Below are 20,481 nucleotides of genomic sequence, written 5' to 3'. Positions count from 1 at the left end.
TACCCTAGTCATTCTTTCACTCCTCACATACCTATAGATAGCTTTAGGGTTCTTCTCTGTTCTATATGCTAAAAACTGTTTATGTCCTCCCTTTGTTCTTCTTAACTCTCTCTTTAAATCCTTCTTAGCTAATCTGTAACTCTCCATTGCCTCATCTGAACCATCTCGTTTCATTGTCCCATAAACTTCCTTCTTCCATTTAACAAGAGATGCAATTTCTGTAGTAAACCATGGTTCCCTTAACTTATCACTTCCTCCCTGCCTTACAGGGACACACCTATCATGGACACGCAATATCTGTTCCTTAAACCTGCTCCACATTTTGATTGTCCCCATTCCCTGCATTTTGCTACCCCATTCTATGCATCCTAAGTCTTGCCTAATCACATTATAATTGCCCTTGTCCCATTGATAACTCTTGCCCTGTGGCATGTACCTATCCCTATTGTGGCAGGCATGGTGCCTCAGTGGCTAGCATTGCTGCCTCACAGCGCCAGAGACCCGAGTTCAATTCCCGACTCAGGTGACTGACTGTGTGGAGTTTAGACATTCTCCCCGTGTCTGCGTGAGTTTCCTCCCACAGTCCAAAGATGTGCAGGTTAGGTGAATTGGCCTTGTTAAATTGCCTGTAGTGTTAGGTAAAGGGGTAAATGTAGGGGAATGGGTGGGTTGCACTTCGGCGGGTCGGTGTGGACTTGTTGGGCTGAAGGGCCTGTTTCCACACTGTAAGCAATCTAATCTATCCATTGCTAAACTAAACGTAACTGAATTATGATCACTATCTCCAACCACTAAATCAAACACCTGGCCTGGTTCATTACCAAGCACCAGATCCAGTGTGGACTCCCCTCTTGTCAGCCTTTCGACATACTGTGTCAGAAAACCCTCCTGCACACATTGGACAAAAACTACTCTATCCGACATAATAGAGTTATAGCATTTCCAGTCAATGTTAGGGAAGTTAAAGTCCTCCATAATGACCACCCTGTTCCTTTCACTCCTAAGCAGAATCATTTGGCCAATTCTTTCCTCTACCTCCATGGAACTCTGCGTAGGTCGATAAAAACCTCCCAGCAGTGTGACCTCTCCTCTCCTGTTTCCAACCTCAGCCCACGATACCTCAGTAGATGAGTCCTTGTCAAAAGTTCTTTCAGTCACTGTTATACTATACTTGACTAACATGGCCACACCTCCCCTTCTTTTACCACCTTCCCCGATCTCAATGAAAAATCTAAACCCTGGAACCTTCAACATCTATTCCTGATCCTGCTCTATCCACATCTTTGAAATGACCACAACATCGAAGTCCCAGGTATCTATCGATGCTGCAAGCTCATCTACCTTTTTTCAGATACTTCTGGTGAGAAAGTAGACACACTTCAAGCCAGCTTGCTGTCTGCCAGCACATTCCTGTGACCGTGAAATCCTGTCCATGCCCTCCCTACTCTCATCCTCCTGTTCACTGGAATTACACCTCAGGTTCCCATCCCCTTGCTAAGCTAGTTTAAATTACTTAAATAGCACCAGCAAATTTCCCATCCAGGATATTAGTATAGTATGTCGGAGGGGAGCTTGAGAGATAGGATTTACATGCATTTGAAGAGCAAGGACTGATTAGGGATAGTCAGCATTGCTTTGTGCATAGGAAAATGTGTCTCACAAATTTGATTGAAGTTTTTGAGAACGTAACCAAAAAGATTAATGAGGGCATAATGGTAGACATTGGTTACACGGACTTTGTCTTTGACAAGGTTCCACATGGTAGACTAATCAGTGAAGTTATATCTCATGGGATTCAGGGAGAGCTTGCCAACTGGACACAAAATTGCTTGACAATAGGAGACAGAGATTGTGGTGGAGGTTGATTTTTCGAAGGATTGTGATCAGCGGTATTCCACAGGGATTGATGCTGAGTCCACTTTTGTTATATAAATGATTTGGATGAGCATGTAGGAGGCATGATTAGTAAGTTTGTGGATGACACCAAAATTGGTGGTATAGTCAAAAGTGAAGGAAGTTATCGAAGATTAAAAAGAGATCTTGATCAATTGGGCCAATGGACTGAGGAGTGGCAAATGGAGCTGAATTTAGTTAAATGCGAGGTATTGCATTTTGGTAAGAGAAACAAGAGCAGGACTTAAACAGTGAATGGTAGGGCCTGAGGTAGTGCTGTTGAGGAAATTTATAGCCTTAAAACTTGCCCTTAAACATTTAGACTAAAATGTAATTTTGACTTATAGAACACATTTACTGCACACTTGAAAATAGACAGGCAGGGAGGGTAAGATAATTAAGAACATTTGCCTTAACATCAGCAAATCTGTATAAACAAGACACCAAGTGATAACATTCTTGGCTGTTCTTTTGTGAAATTAATAAACAATGTTTAATTCTGACCTCAGAACGAAACTCTGTATTGATTAACTTCCCTCTCGAATTATTGTCCTTCGCTATTATCTGTCTAGTTCATAGCATGCAGTGCTTTCATTAACTTTCATGTTTGTGACAGCACTGCCTTTGCAAATTGGTGTATACAAATAGTCTGTTTGTGATAGTATAACTGAGTGGCTGGCCAGGGCACTTAGAAGAAGAGCGATCCCTACTCACCTGGGTTAATACAATCCAGTGAGCTTGACTTATAGGTATCCGTGTTATGTTGTAACAGTGATGCTATTAATGAAGGGGATAATTAAAATTAAACTAATTTGTCTGTAAGAGTATTTTTTTATATTCCAGACTTCCAAAGAGTACGATCTCCGGGACAAACCGAGAGAGGCTTACAGGTCTGAGTCCACAAAGGATTCCCTAGGCCATCTCAAATCTGTACTTTAACACTGTCAGGATGGTTAAGTGTTTAGCATGTTTGCTTTAATTGCCCAGACCATTGAGTATAGGAGTAGGGATGGTATGACTGTACAGGAAGTTGGTGAGGCCACTTTTGGAGTGTCAAGTACAGTTCTGGTCACCCTGCTATAGGAAGGATATTATTAGTTTGGAGAGAGTTCAGAAAATATTTACCAGGATGTTGCTGGGAGTGGAGGGTTTGAGTTAGAAAGACTGGCTGGGACTTTTTCATTGGAGCATAGGAGGTTGAGGGGAAACCTAATAGGGATTTATAAAATCATGAGAGGCATAGGTAAGGTGAATAGCAAGGCTTTCTTTTCCCTAGGGTGAGGGATTTCAAAACCACAGGGTATATTTTTAAGGCAAGAGGAAAAAAATTAAAGGACAAGGGGCAACGTTTTCACACAGACAGGGGTTCATACGTGGAAGGAACTGTAAGATGAAATGATAGGTGCAGATACAAATACAATATGCAAACGACATTTGGATAGGTACATGAATAGGAAAGGTTTAGAGGTAAATGGATCAAATGCATGCGAGACAGACTAATTTAGTTTGGGAAACTTGGTTGGCATAGACTAATTGGACTGAAGAATCTGTTTTCGTGCTGTATGACTCAAACCAGAACCATTAATTGTTCACACTTACTACCTTGTCTTAGTAAAGATCTATGAAATTGATAAACTAAAAGGACAAGTTGGTACAAAAGGGATAATCATATAAAATTATTGGTATATTAAGAAATGAATGAGGTGATAGTGAGAAGTGATGTTACTTTTAAAGAACAAGATCAGGAATTAGGCATAAATTATTTTGCCAATCCAAAATTGACCATGGACTGTTCATATACTGTTAGTGCACTAAAAAGCCAATTACAACTCAAGATTTCTTTGATCTTTCATAAGGAATAGTAAGTAGTAAGAGTTAAAAAGGATTGGGTTTTAGTCACTCAATGCTCAAGAAAAAAATCAAAGACAAAAGGAGAACTTCAACAGAACAGAATAGGAAACCTGTGCCCAGTCAGCCAGTCTTGCAAACTGGTATTCCAATGTGAATAAGCCAAAAAAACACTTTTTATTAAGTATTGTTTCTTTAGTACTCATCATGATAAACTTAGTATGCTTGAAAACGTGTTTGTACCTGGAATGGGTCCTGTAATTAATCATGACCAGGAAACTTTAGATTAGCTCTGTAAATAGCTCAAGTCTTACAAGCCCATCACAAAATCTTAATATTGCTGGCAGCTATAATCAATACTGGATAACTCTAGCACATACACATTTAGCACTTGGCTACAGAACCAGAGCATAGTTTCATAAATAAGTGATGCTGTGGGAAATATTATGTAGACTTGGGGTGTCTCCTCAGAGAAAAAAAAAGTAAATCCTTGGCTGTTGTCAGACACCTCCTGGCAGTCTATTTCAAAGGAGTTTTATAAACAACTACAGTAATTGCCTTCTTGAAATCAGAAGGCCTGAAGAGATCAGTGAATGCCGGAAACAGGACTGTAAAACTTGAATGATTAAGCACTGTAAAGCAAGTCAACAGCTTAATCATAAAACTCATAATACTGAGATTCATGGACCTGAACACTGCAGTATTACAAAGGACAATACAATAACACAACATACTGACCTGAAAGCATGTCGGTCCAGGTTTTCCTGGAGGAATATATGTTTGATGATAAATTTTTAATTCAGGAACCAATGCAATAATAGCCCTAATTACTAATGTGATAATATCCGACCACATTTTCTTCACATCATAGCCTCGCATAGAAAGCTTGGTTACAATACTTGAAAATGTCCTTTTGCTTCCAGTGTTTACACTGTCAGAATGAATGAAATTTCCACTATGGACATTCAGAGAGTAGTTTGTTAAGTGCATAAATACTCGATGAAAATTTTTACTGTTAGGCTCTTGATATGGTTCTGTACAGAATCTAGACAGACCGTCTTTGGCTATGTAGATCTCCAGTGGGTCTAATGATTTGAGCAAGACATACAATCGAATGTCAAATTTCAATTTATCGATCAGTAATGGCTTGCTGATATATTCCTGGACCACTGCTGGCTTGCTATGGAGGTTGGCCAACATTCGGACATCATTAGAATCTTTAATGAGGTAGATTCCATCACCTTGGGATCCTCCATCTGGCTTTACAATAAAAGTAGGTTTCCAAGATGAATCATTTTCTTTTGACACACGTACCTACATGTAAAAACAAAGTTAACATTAAATGGTTTATATAGCAATAATGTCTTTTCAATTACTCAGTAACGATACTAAATAAATATTTTGCATCAGTGTTTACTGTGGAAAAGGATATGGAAGATAATAGACTGTAGGGAAATAGATGGTGACATCTTGCAAAATGTCCAGATTACAGAGGCCGAAGTGCTGAATGTCTTGAAACGGTTAAAGGTGGATAAATCCCCAGGACCTGATCAGGTGTACCCCAGAACTTTGTGGGAAGCCAGAGAACTGATTGCTGGCCCTCTTGCTGAGATATTTGTATCATCGATAGTCACAGGTGAAGTGCTGGAAGACTGGAGGTTGGCAAACATGGTGCCACTGTTTAAGAAGGGTGGTAAAGATAAGCCAGGGAACTATAGACCGGTGAACCTGACCACGGTGGTGGGCAAGTTGTTGGAGGGAATCCTGAGGGGCAGAGTATACATGTATTTGGAAAGGCAAGGACTGATTAGGGATAGTCAACATGGCTTTATGCATGGGAAATAACGTCTCACAAACTTGATTGAGTTTTTTGAAGAAGTAACAAACAGGATTGATGAGGGCAGAGCAGAAGATGTGATCTACAAGGACTTCAGCAAAGCGTCTGACAAGGTTCCCCATGGGAGACTGATGAGCAAGGTTAGATCTCATGGAATACAGGGAGAACTAGCCATTTGGATATAGAACTGGTTCAAAGGTAGAAGACAGAGGGTGGTGGTGGAGGGTTGTTTTTCAGACCAGAGGCCTGTGACCAGTGGAGTGCCACAAGGATCGGTGCTGGGTCCTCTACTTTTTGTCACTTACATAAATGATTTGGATGCGAGAATAAGAGGTACAGTTAGTAAGTTTGCAGATGACACCAAAATTGGAGGTGTAGTGGACAGCGAAGAGGGCTACCTCAGATTACAACAGGATCTGGACCAGATGGACCAATGGGCTGAGAAGTAGCAGATAGAGTTTAATGCAGATATAGGAGAGGTGCTGCATTTTGGGAAAGCAAATCTTAGCAGGACCTAATAACTTAAATGGTAAGGTCCTAGGGAGTGTTGCTGAACAAAGAGACCTTGGAGTGCAGGTTCATAGCTCCTTGAAAGTGGAGTTGCAGGTAGATAGGACAGTGAAGAAGGCGTTTGGTATACTTTCCTTTATTGGTCAGAGTATTGAGTATCGGAGTTGGGAGGTCATGTTGCGCCGTACAGGACATTGGTTAGGCCACTGTTGGAATATTGCACATAATTCTGGTCTCCTTCCTATCGGAAAGATGTTGTGAAACCTGAAAGGGTTCAGAAAAGATTTACAAGGATGTTGCCAGGGTTGGAGGGTTTGGAATGAGCTGCCAGAGGAAGTGGTGGAGGTTGGTACAATTGGAACATTTAAGAGGCATTTGGATGGGTATATGAATAGCAAGGGTTTGGAGGGATATAGGCAGGGTGCTGGCAGGTGGGACTAGATTGGATTGGGATATCTGGTCGGCATGGACGGGTTGGACCGAAGGGTCTGTTTCCATGCTGTATATCTCTATGACTCTATGAATAAAAAGAGACCATGACTTACTAACTTCTCCCATATCTGGAAGCTACAAAGAATTTACTGCTTTGATTTTTTTCTACATAAAGGATCTGCTAAAATTATTCTTGCTACCATTTTCTGGAAAATTAAAATATTTGAGCCAGCTTCTCACTCCAGCCAAAAAAGACACTCAATATCTCCAATACTTTTCAATATTTCAGTCTTTCTGCATCAACTCACAGAGGAGTCAGTATTTCCTCAACAAAACTCAGGAAGTCTAGGTTATATTTTCACTGACATAAAAACCTCAACTTCTTCTCGCTGCAATTTAGACTGCTCATTGTATTGAAGCCTTTGACTTTATTTTGTCACCGGGCCCTACTTCTCTGATCGCCACCCTCCATAAATTCCAACATATTTATGGAGCACATTCAACATATTGAAAACGCCAATGTATTTCATAGGAATACAATGAAACAAAAGGGCTCTGACTGTTACAACCAACTTGCTGTTTGTTTGGGAAAGTTTGAAAGACATCTATTACAAGGGCAACAGGGAAGTGGAACACGCAGCAAGTTACGACACAGGCAGTGTTTTAGATGATTTCAGTTTTATAGGAAGAATATGGGACACTATTCAAGACTTCATTGGAGTAGTCAAGACCAGCTGTAATGAACATTCCTGCAGCAGATGAGCTAAGACAGGAGGGAAATCAATTTGCGTTTACAGAGGTGGAAATAGGCAGTTATAAGGATAGCGCAAATGAAGTTGAAGTTATTCTCAGGGTGCAATGCAACATCATGTTTTCAAAATCCAAAACCCCATCCTCACATCCTGGCTTTCACAAAATCTTGCTCAGTGTACTCCCATCCTATTGATTTAGATGGGTTTCAAATCATCCAATTGTTAAATGTAATATCCTTATCATCTATAAATCCCTACATAGCCTGGCATCATTATACCTCCATTCTCCTCAATCCTTATACCTCTGAGCTTTTTCTTCAGTCATCCCTGTATATCTCCACATTCCATTCTGTGTGATCCCACTAACTCAAACTTTACTGCCTCACCTTTCATCCCTTCTTTGAATGCCATACAAATGTCATGGTTAACAGATCATTTATAGGTGCAAATGTGTTGCTGGTCAAAGCACAGCAGGTTAGGCAGCATCTCAGGAATAGAGAATTCGACGTTTCGAGCATAAGCCCTTCATCAGGAATAAGAGAGAGAGAGCCAAGCAGGCTGAGATAAAAGGTAGGGAGGAGGGACCTGGGGGGAGGGGCGATGGAGGTGGGATAGGTGGAAGGAGGTCAAGGTGAGGGTGATAGGCCGGAGTGGGGTGGGGTCGGAGAGGTCAGGAAGAGGATTGCAGGTTAGGAGGGCGGTGCTGAGTTGAGGGAACCGACTGAGACAAGGTGGGGGGAGGGGAAATGAGGAAGCTGGAGAAATCTGAATTCATACCTTGTGGTTGGAGGGTTCCCAGGCGGAAGATGAGGCGCTCCTCCTCCAGCCGTCGTGTAGTTGTGTTCTGCCGGTGGAGGAGTCCAAGGACCTGCATGTCCTCGGTGGAGTGGGAGGGGGAGTTAAAGTGTTGAGCCACGGGGTGATTGGGTTGGTTGGTTCGGGCGGCCCAGAGGTGTTCTCTGAAGCGTTCCGCAAGTAAGCGGCCTGTCTCACCAATATAGAGGAGGCCACTTCGGGTGCAGCGGATGCAATAGATGATGTGTGTGGAGGTACAGGTGAACTTGTGGCGGATATGGAAGGATCCCTTGGGGCCTTGGAGGGAAGTGAGTGTGGAGGTGTGGGCGCAAGTTTTACATTTCCTGCGGTTGCAGGGGAAGGTGCCGGGGGTGGAGGTTGGGTTGGTGGGGGATGTGGATCTGACAAGGGAGTCACGAAGGGAGTGGTCCTTGCGGAACGCTGATAGGGGAGGGGAGGGAAATATATCCTTGGTGGTGGGGTCCGTTTGGAGGTGGCGGAAATGGCAGCGGATGATACGTTGTATGCGCAGGTTGGTGGGGTGGTAGGTGAGAACCAGTGGGGTTCTGTCTTGGTGGCGGTTGGAGGAGCGGGGCTCAAGGGCGGAGGAGCGGGAAGTGGAGGAGATGCGGTGGAGGGCATCGTCGATCACGTCTGGGGGGAATCTGCGGTCCTTGAAGAAGGAGGCCATCTGGGCTGTGCGGTGTTGGAATTGGTCCTCCGCCGCATCTGCTCCCAGGAGGACCAATTCCAACACCGCACAGCCCAGATGGCCTCCTTCTTCAAGGACCGCAGATTCCCCCTAGACATGATCGACGATGCCCTCCACCGCATCTCCTCCACTTCCCGCTCCTCCACCCTTGAGCCCCGCTCCTCCAACCGCCACCAAGACAGAACCCCACTGGTTCTCACCTACCACCCCACCAACCTGCGCATACAACGTATCATCCACCGCCATTTCCGCCACCTCCAAACGGACCCCACCACCAAGGATATATTTCCCTCCCCTCCCCTATCAGCGTTCCGCAAGGACCACTCCCTTCGTGACTCCCTTGTCAGATCCACACCCCCCACCAACCCAACCTCCACCCCCGGCACCTTCCCCTGCAACCGCAGGAAATGTAAAACTTGCGCCCACACCTCCACACTCACTTCCCTCCAAGGCCCCAAGGGATCCTTCCATATCTGCCACAAGTTCACCTGTACCTCCACACACATCATCTATTGCATCCGCTGCACCCGAAGTGGCCTCCTCTATATTGGTGAGACAGGCCGCTTACTTGCGGAACGCTTCAGAGAACACCTCTGGGCCGCCCGGACCAACCAACCCAATCACCCCGTGGCTCAACACTTTAACTCCCCCTCCCACTCCACCGAGGACACGCAGGTCCTTGGACTCCTCCACCGGCAGAACACAACTACACGACGGCTGGAGGAGGAGCGCCTCATCTTCCGCCTGGGAACCCTCCAACCACAAGGTATGAATTCAGATTTCTCCAGCTTCCTCATTTCCCCTCCCCCCACCTTGTCTCAGTCGGTTCCCTCAACTCAGCACCGCCCTCCTAACCTGCAATCCTCTTCCTGACCTCTCCGCCCCCACCCCACTCCGGCCTATCACCCTCACCTTGACCTCCTTCCACCTATCCCACCTCCATCGCCCCTCCCCCTAGTCCCTCCTCCCTACCTTTTATCTCAGCCTGCTTGGCTCTCTCTCTCTTATTCCTGATGAAGGGCTTATGCTCGAAACGTCGAATTCTCTATTCCTGAGATGCTGCCTAACCTGCTGTGCTTTGACCAGCAACACATTTGCAGCTGTGATCTCCAGCATCTGCAGATCTCATTTTTTACTCGAAGATCATTTATAGGAACAGGAATAGGCAATCTGAGCCTGTTACATCATTCAGTGAGATAACGACTGGTATGTATATCACCTGCCTTTGACCAACATCCCTTAACTTTGCTTAACAAAATATATCAATCTACCTTAGATTTATTTGTTAACAGGAGTCCTCATATTCTGGAAAATTAAATTTTATTCATCAGCATCAGGTACTTCATGGTTTTGACATAATTTTCATGTCAAATTTTGACCTAGTCACCAATAGATACAGAATACATTAATTTTAAAAAACATATTTCTTATGAGTTAGAATAGAATGTAGCATCAAATTCAAATGCAAATTAGAAACTGCATGAAGGCAACAGAAAGTAGAGAATGACTAAGCCAATCCCAGTGAATGATGAAATAAATCAGATTTGCATGTTAGCACCAACCCTCCTCAGCATGTTTTCTTTCCGATGCCTTCCATAATAATGATCCTGGCATCAATATCAGATATCACATGGTCAGAAAGCTACTCAATCTGAGACAAACGTAAGCAAAGACTAAAGTCTTCAAGGACATATTTTCTAATTTCGTATTTACTGTTGACTGCATACCAGCTTCCCTTTCAGAAATGGATATCTAATGCAGTATATGTGACAACTTCAGCCCTTTGATTTACAGGCAAAAAATTTAAGTAACATAGCAATTGTTCTTATTCCAGGAAATTCTTATTCCAAACCCAAGACCAGATGTGCTGTTAACCATGGCATGGTAGAGGCAAAATTAAAAGGACAGTCCCTGTCCAAAGGGTTCACTGAGATGATTCTTTTGGCATGCCAGTACTTGACGTTTGTTAATGTCTCTCTTCTCCAGGTACTTTCACTTGCAAACAGAAGGGATCGCTATGTATAAAGTCTCTAACTTGTTGGTGAAAAGCAACAACATGCAGTAACTAATGGGAGAAAATAAACTGACATTCTTCAGGCATTAGGTGATTATTTTTACCGCAGCAACTAAGAGAGCACCTTTCTTTCAGGAAGTCCAAAGGTTTCTGACCAACTTGTTCACACCCACGAACTGTGTAACTACCTGGGAGGAAATAAGAGTTGTAGGCAGACAGAAAGTCTTTGTCACTCCACAGACTAATCAATTACTTGTTGCTTTCAGTACACATTCTGGTAGTAGGTCATCTACAACTGTACATCACCAACTAGTTGAACAAACAACTATGAAAACAGTGCTTAAAATAAAGCGCTGGTGGTTTTCTTTTTAATCACTTCCACAATCCTTGGTTTTTAAAGCAGGCCTTTTCTCAGTTCAATCCACATTAAAATATACATTAAAACAAAAAGATACTTTACACTAAATCCTGTCAACAGTGGATATTTTCACTTACCTCAGTATCTCTAAACTATCTATAATGACAATGAGAGCATGCAGGAATTGCCATATCAAGTGTAGCCTTGGCAGACTTTGGACAGTCTGCACATAAACAGAAGTATTCTACCTTCCCAATTAAAAGTCTATAAAACAACATTCCTTCCTGCACTTTTTTGTGCATGCAAGACCTAAAATGTAAACCAGCATCACACCATGAAGCTCAAACATTTTCACTTAAGCTGCCATTGAAGATTCTGTAGATTGAGTGGCAAGCCAAATTACCAGGCAGATGTAAACACCTAAGTTGATATTAAAAATGTGTTGCTGGAAAATCGCAGCAGCTCAGGCAGCATCAAAGGAGCAGGAGAATCGATGTTTCGAGCATAAATCCTTCTTCAGGAATGAGGAGGATGTGCCAAGCAGGCTAAGATAAAAGATAAGGAGGAGGGAATTGGGGGAGGGGCGTTGGGAATACGATAGGTGGAAGGAGGTTAAGGTGAGGGTGATAGGTCGGAGAGGGGGTGGGGGCAGAGAGGTTGAGAAGAAGATTGCAGGTCAAGAAGGCGGTGCTGAGTCTGAGGGTTGGGAATGAGAAAAGGTGAGGGGAGGGGAAAGGAGAAAGCTGGAAAAATCTGCATTCATCCCTTGTGGTTGGAGGGTTCCTAGGCGGAAGATGAGGCGCTCTTCCTCCAGGTGTCGTGTTGCAATGGTCTGATGATGGAGGAGGCCAAGGACCTGCATGTCCTTGGGGGAGTGGAAGGGGGAGTTAAAGTGTTGAGCCACAGGGCGGTTGGGTTGGTTGGTGTGGGCGTCCCAAAGGTGTTCACTGAAACGTTCCGCAAGTAGGCGGCCTGTCTCCCCAATGTATAGGAGGCCACATCGGGTGCAGCGGATGCAGTAAATGGTGTGTGTGGAGGTGCAGGTGAATTTCTGACGGATATGGAAGGATCCTTTGGGGCCTTGGAGGGAAGTGAGGGGGGAGATGTGGACGCAAGTTTTGCATTTCTTGCGGTTGCGGGGGAAGGTGACAGGAGTGGAGGTTGGGTTGGTGGGGAGGTGTGGACCTGACGAGGGAGTCGTGGAGGGAGTGGTCTTTCCAGAATGCTGATAGGGGTGGGGAGGGAAATATATCCTTGGTGATGGAGTCTGTTTGGAGATGTCGAAAATGACGAAGGATGATAGTATGTATCTGGAGGTTGGTGGAATGGTAGGCGAGGACCAGGGGGGTGTGTCCTGGTGACGATTAGCGGGGTGGGGTTCAAGGGTGGAGGAGCGGGAAGTGGAGGAGATGCGGTGGAGAGCATCGTCAATCAGGTCTGAGGGAAAATTGTGGACTTTGAAGAAGGAGGCCATCTGGGATGTTCGGTATTGGAATTGGTCCTCCTGGGAGCAGATGCGGCGAAGGCGAAGGAATTGGAAACATGGGATGGCGTTTTTACAGGGGGCAGGGTGGGAGGTGGTGTAATCTAGGTAGCTGTGGGAGCCAGTCGGTTTATAGTAAACGTCCATGTTGAGTCGGTTGTCCAAGATAGAAATGGAGAGATCTAGGAAGGGGAGGGATGAGTCTGAGACGGTCCAGGTAAATTTGAGGTTGGGGTGGAAGGTGTTAGTAAAGTGGATGAACTGTTAAACTTCCACGTGGGAGCACGAGGTAGTGCCGAAAAGTCAGAGCTACATTGATGACTGTAATCAGCGCTATCTCGTGCTCCCACGTGGAGGTTTAACAATTCGCCCACTTTACTAACAGACCCCATCACCAAGGATATATTTCCCTCCCCACCCCTATCAGCGTTCCGGAAAGACCACTCCCTCCGCGCTCCCTCGTCAGATCCACACCTCCCCACCAATCCAACCTCCACTCCCGGCACCTTCCCCCGCAACCGCAAGAAATGCAAAACTTGCGCACACACACCTCCCCTCACTTCCCTCCAAGGCCCCAAGGGATCCTTCCATATCCGTCAGAAATTCACCTGCACCTCCACACACATCATTTACTGCATCCGCTGCACCCGATGTGGCCTCCTATACATTGGGGAGACAGGCCGCCTACTTGCGGAACGTTTCAGAGAACACTGCTGGGACACCCGCACCAACCAACCCAACCGCCCCATGGCTGAACACTTTAACTCCCCCTCCCACTCCGCCAAGGACATGCAGGTCTTTGGCCTCCTCCATCACCAGACCATAGCAACACAACACCTGGAGGAAGAGCGCTTCATCTTCTGCCTAGGAACCCTCCAACCACAAGGGATGAATGCAGAGTTCTCCAGCTTTCTCATTTCCCCTCCCCTCACCTTTTCTCAGTCCCAACCCTCAGACTCAGCACCGCCTTCTTGACCTGTAATCTTCTTCCCGACCTCTCCGGCCTATCACCCTCGCCTTAACCTCCTTCCACCTATCGTATTCCCAACGCCCCTCCCCCAAGTCCCTCCTCCCTACCTTTTATTTTAGCCTGCTTGGCACACCCTGCTCATTCCTGAAGAAGGGCTTATGCCCGAAACGTCAATTCTCCTGCTCCTTTGTTGCTGCCTGACCTGCAGCGATTTTCCAGCAACACATTTTTAAGCTCTGATCTCCAGCATCTGCAGTCCCTACTTTCTCCTACCTGAGCTGATATGCCATACATTTACACCATATTAAGACAGCAACAAATGCATTGGCTTGGCCACATAGCCATAATGCTTACACTCCCTTTACAAAGGGAATCTTTTGTAGAAAGCTTGAGTGTGATACATGCACTTGTGCTAGTCCAAAGGAAGTGCTACAAGAATGCTATTAAGCTTCACTTTGTGAAGTTTTGATGTTGATATCGAGTCCTGGGAGAAGCTTGCCCAGCATAGATACATGCTGCAATTAAATTAAAAATTTTGCAATTTCTACTTTGAAAGAAAGTGTGTCTCAGAAGCAGAGAGAAACTGCATAGATAGCAAAATGCAGTAATCTGTCTAAATCCCAATCATCTATAGTATTCTGTCCATTTGCTGATCCTTCCAGTGTAGACTGGCTTTAACAGTCACCCATGTCCAAACGAGAACCTTCTCAATTCCTCCAGGAATAATGCAGTGTATAACTCATCTCCTGACACACTAAAACCTGTCCACCATCTACAACGCACAATCCAGGAGTATGATGGAATACTCCACACTTGCCTGAATGAGTACATCTCCAACAACATTCAATAAGCTTAACATCATCCAGGACATAACAGTTTGATTGATTAGGACCACATCCACACGCATCCACTTCCTCGACAACCAATACTCAATAGCAGTAGAGTACCATTTACAACATGCAGTGCACTGCAGAAATCCATCAATGATCCTTAAAAAACAACTTTCAATCCATGAGAACTACAGGTAGTTCTTTGATAACGTGATGGTTGCTTCCTTGTGCAACCCCGCACTGTTTAAAAATCATGCTTCAAAAACAACGCTTGAAGTGTAGGCGATGTAATCACTTACAGCCAACATGTTTTAAAAGTTCCTGCTTTAGAAACAGTGTACCCAATTTGTCAATCACGTTACAGCGAATTCACACTAAGGAAACACGTGTTATCGCAGAATGACCTGTACCGTCTAGAAAGACGAGGCCAGTAAATACAAGGGAACGACGCCACCTTAAGTTTCCTTCCACACCACTCATCATCCTGAATATATCACTGTTCCTTTTGTGTCATTGGGTTGAAAATCCTGGAATTTTCTCCCTAATGTCATTGTGGATCTATCTGCAGTATAGAGATTGCAGCAGTTCAAGGCAGATCAATCACTACCACTTTCTTAAGGGCAACTAGGGCTGGGCAATAAATGTGGTTCCAGCCAGTGATGCCCATGCCCCATGAGTGAATAAAAATGATAAATACAGGTCAGTTGGTTATTACATATGTTTTGCTAACATGAATTGACTATAATGTGATTGATGAATTGGAGTACTGTTTGTAAAGCGTGAAGTTTTAAAACGTGTTGGCTGTAACGCGATTACATTGCCAACTCTTTAAGTATTGTTTCTAAAACTCGATTTTTCCATAACATGGGGTTGCACAAGAATGCAACCATCGCAATATAGAAGAACTACCTGTACTATCATCTTCATCTTGCAAAACGAAGAAAGGCCTTTATGAGACCACACCTGGAGTACAGAGGAAGTGTAATTATCTGAATATCAATTATCCAAATATCGGATTATCTGAAGGAGACCTCGAGTTCCCAATAGAATGTTATATCAAAGACGTGTTTCCTACACTGATTGTGTCTTTTGTTTACAGTGATTAGAGGCACTATGTCACTGACTGCCCATCCTCTTTCTCTCTCCCCATACTTTCCCTGGAGTTCTACACAGGGATGTACCCTAAACCCCCACTTCCCCAGATAATCTGCCCAACATTGTCCAGTACAGGGCAAAGGGGGAACCTGTCAAAATGTTGCAGTAAAAAGTTGTGCGCGTGTGCAGGTGTGTATACGCTATTTGGAGACTCACCCCCCAAAAGGCAGCAGCAGCAGTCTTGTTGTTGATATCCAGTCTGGCTGCTGCAAAAAGGGGGCGGGGATGTTGGACGGGTTTGGGGAGGCAGTTGGGGGGACAGGCAGGGACAGTGTTGGACAGGGATGGTGGGTGGGCGGGGAGCAGTGTTGTACGGGGTTGGGGAGCAGGCGGGGGTGCGGTGTTGGATGGGGTTGGGGGGGGGGGGGTTGGGCAGGGCGCAGTGTGCTGCTGCCTGAGGACATACAGCTCCCAGTCGGGGAGCAGACTTAAAATTATCTCTGAGCTCTAGAAGAAAGGCATTTAATTGATTAACTGAATAAATCAATTATTTGAATTAAATAGTGCCCACCCATCTAGTTCAGATAATCAAGGTTCCTCTGTACGGTGATCAGTTTTGGTCTCTTTATTTGAGGAAGGATGTTCTGGTTATGGAGAGAAGACAACAAAGATCTATTAGACTGATTCTTACGATGTCAGGACTAGTATATGAAGACAGAGTGGATCGATTTGCAATACAGTCACTTGAGTTTAGAAGAATGAGGGTACAAATCTCATACAAACCTATAGAATTCTAACAGGAAGGATGTTTCCAATGACCAAAGAATCCAAGGATGATGGGTTGGGCCAATTAAAACTGAGATGGTAAGACATTTCGTTAGCCAGAGAGTGGTAAGCCTGTGAAAGTCTCTGACACAGAAAGCAGTTGAAGTTAAAATATTTTCTATCCAGTTCCTATACAGTTCTTAAGGCTAAAAGAATCAAAAGGTATGGGCAGAAAGCAGGAACAGGGTACTGAGGCGGATGATCAGATATGGAGCAAGCTTGAGGAGCTGACTGGTCCAATCCTGCTCTGATTTTCTTATAACAAATACAGTGGATAAAGGAAAATGCATTTGATAAGGCAGCTCATAAGAATTACATCATAAAATAAGAGCTTATGGTGTTGGCATGATACATTAGACTCTGGACAGAGGATTAGCTAGTTAACCAACAGAAAATCTAATTAAGAATAATAGATTAAATTGCAGCATAGCAAACTATACAGGTCACAGAGATCAGTGCTGGGATCACAACTATTTATAATTTGTATTAATGACGTAAATAAAATTACCAACTGTCAGCAAATTTGTAACAATGTGCAGATAGGAAGAACAGTAAGTTATTGGGAGGATAGAAAAAGTCTGTACAGGGATATAGATAGGCTAAGTGAGTAGACAAAGGTTTAGCAGATGGAGTATAGTGTGAGAAAATGAGAGGCTGTCCACTTTGGTGGGAAGAATAGAAAAATAAACTAAGTGAAAAGAGAGAGAGATTACAGAATGCTGTAAATGGAGTTGCATGTTCCTGTAGAAATCACAAAGGATGTAGGGCCAGCAAATAATTTGGAAATTGGACAAAATGTTGGCCATTATGACAAGGGGGAAGGTGTATAAAAGTAAAGATGTCTTGTTATCCTTGTATACAGTGCTGGTGAGATGACTCCTGGAGAGACTAACGTACAGCTGTGGTCATCTTATTTGAAGGATGGACATATTTGCATTGGAGGTTGTTCAGATAAGATTCAATCACTTCCAAGGACTGAAGAGCTTGCCTTATGAGAAAAGGTTGAGCAGAGTGGTAGTCACATGGAATTCAGAAGAATTACAGGTGACTTAATTGAAATATACAAGAATGAAAGGATATTTCTACTTGTGAAAGAGAGCTGGGAGTACACTTTTAAACTAAACGCCGATTTAATATGGCAACAAGAAGGTTTTGTTTTTCTCTGAAAGTACTTATCTTGGAATTATCTTTTCCAATACAGTGGTGGCTGGGTAACTGACTAAACTCAAAACTGCGATGGACAGCGCTTCACTGACAAGGGAATCAGTGGTTATGAGATAAGCAGCAAACATGGAGCCAAGGCCATAATCAGATCAGCCATGATCTTAGTGGATGGACAAATAACTTCATATGCCAAATGGTCCGCTCCCATTTCTTCTGTTCTTTTGTTTAACTCTTAACTTTGATTCTCTTTTAATAAATGTAATAATTTTCAATCAATAATAATATCCCAATTAATAAACGCTGCATCATTCATACTCTGACTGGTTATCAAAAAGTGCACACAGTACTCCAACTACCTGTTCAATTATTTTTATTTGCTGAGTTCAAGTGTAATTATTCTATTTTTTACAGGCAAACATAGCAGGACGGTCCCACCAATATTAATGGTAAGAATGATTTTGACAGTGTATGTTGAGAAATAGAAGTTGGCCAGTACACCAGGAGTACTCCCCATTCATGTTTAAGTTATTCCATCAATGAATGTCTACATTTGAGATGGCAGTCATGCGGTATTTTAACATCTCATCCCAATGTTGACATCTCCAAAGCAGTACTCCCTTTGTATTGTAAGATAGCACTTTGTTACATTATACATTCCAATTTTAATAGGGTTTGAATAGATGAATTGACTCAGGAACAAGAACACTACCATAAGCAGCAGAATCACAACAGTCATTGTGTTCGCACAGAGCATTTCTCAATGTTATCGGACATATTTTGAGAAGTGTCTGAAGCTCCTATTTCAGGCAGGGGAAGGCTTGTTGCAAGAATCAGTGTCAGATTATGTCACTCAAACTCTGACACTATTTGAATTGTTGCTCAGCAAGCTCAGCAGTGCTTTCAAAAAAACAACAAAAGCGGAGTTGCTTTCATTTTTTTTAAATGGTTTCTGTATGGGCTAGGCATTCTTCCTTAACATTCCGTATTAAAAGGGAGATTTAAATTCAGTTTTCTGTCATTAAACGTCATCAATAATCGTGTTTATATTTATAAAGAATAATTCAAACATCTAATGAATAGAAAAACATTTCCTGATAAATAACATGACTAGGGATATTCAAATTGTGTGTGCCTTTTGACATCCAGGCATTAAAAAAAATTAATAAAGTTGCTGCAAACATCGCCTGGAAGAGTATCCACATGCTGTGCCTAATTAATGACAGCTCTAATATATTAATGATACAACCCTCGAGCTATATGGAGACATAACATGAAGCAAATCCCAAAGGCGTTCATGGCTTACTACAAATTCAATCTGTTGTTTTAGGCAGTTTTGGCTAAGCTCCTGAGACTTCCCAGCTTTGAGACAGGTCACTCATGTCCATTGTAAGTATCATGCAGTCTTGCTACTTGCATACATTATTACATAATGGGACAGTACAAAATTATCTACAGCACTGCTATGTATATTATTTACACCGTTCTATGCATCAATTTGAAAATATTATATGGCTACTGCACTTGGCATTAATAAAACATTTCTCTTGGCATTAAAATCTTAACAGAATTTATTTTAAATGAATAATGCCTGCAAACAGCCACAGTACCAGAAAATGTTTTCTTCCTCAAAAGTGAAAAAAGTTTTGGAAACTGAAAAATCCCCTAGGATCTACAGACAGCAAAATTATTTTCAGACCAGATGACATCAACTATCACAGTAGACTTATGATGTGGAGGTGTCGGTGCAGACAAAGTTAAAAATCTCACATTCAGAGTGCTGCTCCTTTGTCAGGTAGCTAGTGGGGCAGGATAATAGGACACAGAATTTATTGTATAAGATCAAAGTGTCATACAACTGATGCGATTATTGAACAAACCTAGGTTGCTGTTAAGTCACTTAAAATGGATTGCAGGTTTCAATGCATGAATAGAAGGGCTTATGCCCGAAACGTCGAATCTCCTGTTCCTTGGGTGCTGCCTGACCTGCTGCGCTTTTCCAGCAACACATTTTCAGCTCAATGCATTAATATGCAAATCCCAGAACTTCTTTCAAGTCACATTCCCAAGATAACTTAAGGTTTTATAAAAAAGGTGACATCTCGGCTCAGACAATGGACGTTCATAAATACAGGTACTCATATGACTTGGCCAACGCTGTCTTTCACATATACTGCAGGCAAGGAACACCCAAGGCATGCTACATTGGTGAATCCAAGGAGATGCTATGACAAAAGATGAGTGTACACCATGCAACAATCGCCAGATGGGGATATTCCCTCCCAGTCAGGAAAGACTTCAGCAGTCAAGGACAATTGGCCTCGGATCTTTGGGTGACTGCCCTCCAAGGCAGACTTCGGCATAAGTAACAGTGTAGAGCCAGCATGGGTCACCTTGTAGATCATTGATTTCTTTTATATCCCAGACATTACAGCACATACCTGTCAGTCATCAATTTCAAAGTGTACTCACACCGTATTATTATCTTGTTCAGGAAAGTGGTCAGCTTTATTTACTTCAGTTCTGCTATTGGTTAAATAGAAGAATACCTTAAGCCTATGGCATTAAATACCTCTTTGATCTTTCAAACATCTCCTGTACCTATTACACAGAATACTCAACTAACTTCTCAAAAAGTAATCTCTCCCCCCTTGTTTTCTAGATCAAATATTTTGCAAAATTAAATTTTCAGCCATGCACTAGAAATCTTGTATTTTCACCAGAGTGCCAGTGTTTGCAACTCAGTTAAATATTACACATGTTTGGATTAGGCAAAATAATACAGTACAACATAAGCACAAGCATAACCTTTTGGATAATTCTTTTGCCTGCACTCGTCAGCATCTACACTGACAGCAAGCTCCACATTGGATAGAGAGTGCAACTTGAATTAACAGTTGCACCATGACCAATACAGGAAAAGTAATCCTAATCCAGGGAAGAGTGTTCACCCCAATACACCAGTC

The 20,481-nt window shown here is 43.2% G+C and overlaps 1 protein-coding gene across 4 annotated transcripts in view; it reads right to left on the bottom strand.

Moving 5' to 3' along the window:
- ttll11 (tubulin tyrosine ligase-like family, member 11) overlaps positions 1-20,481 on the bottom strand; it is a 228,592-nt gene that overhangs the window by 131,404 nt on the left and 76,707 nt on the right. For 3 of the 4 annotated variants that reach the window (XR_009645820.1, XM_060841449.1, XM_060841448.1), the window contains exon 4: positions 4,480-5,055. The exons of the other annotated variant lie outside the window; for it this stretch is intronic. Coding sequence is in view for 2 of the 3 variants with exons in the window: in XM_060841449.1 (XP_060697432.1) it covers positions 4,480-5,055 (576 nt within the window). In the remaining variant the exon portion in view is untranslated. The remainder of the gene's footprint in view (positions 1-4,479; positions 5,056-20,481) is intronic. 4 annotated transcript variants of the gene reach the window in all.

This window comes from Hemiscyllium ocellatum, chromosome 21 (genome assembly GCF_020745735.1).
Source record: "Hemiscyllium ocellatum isolate sHemOce1 chromosome 21, sHemOce1.pat.X.cur, whole genome shotgun sequence".
Classification (NCBI taxonomy): Eukaryota; Metazoa; Chordata; class Chondrichthyes; order Orectolobiformes; family Hemiscylliidae; genus Hemiscyllium; species Hemiscyllium ocellatum.
The sequence above is the reverse complement of the archived record's forward strand: the minus strand, read 5'-3'. Positions and strand labels throughout refer to the sequence as shown.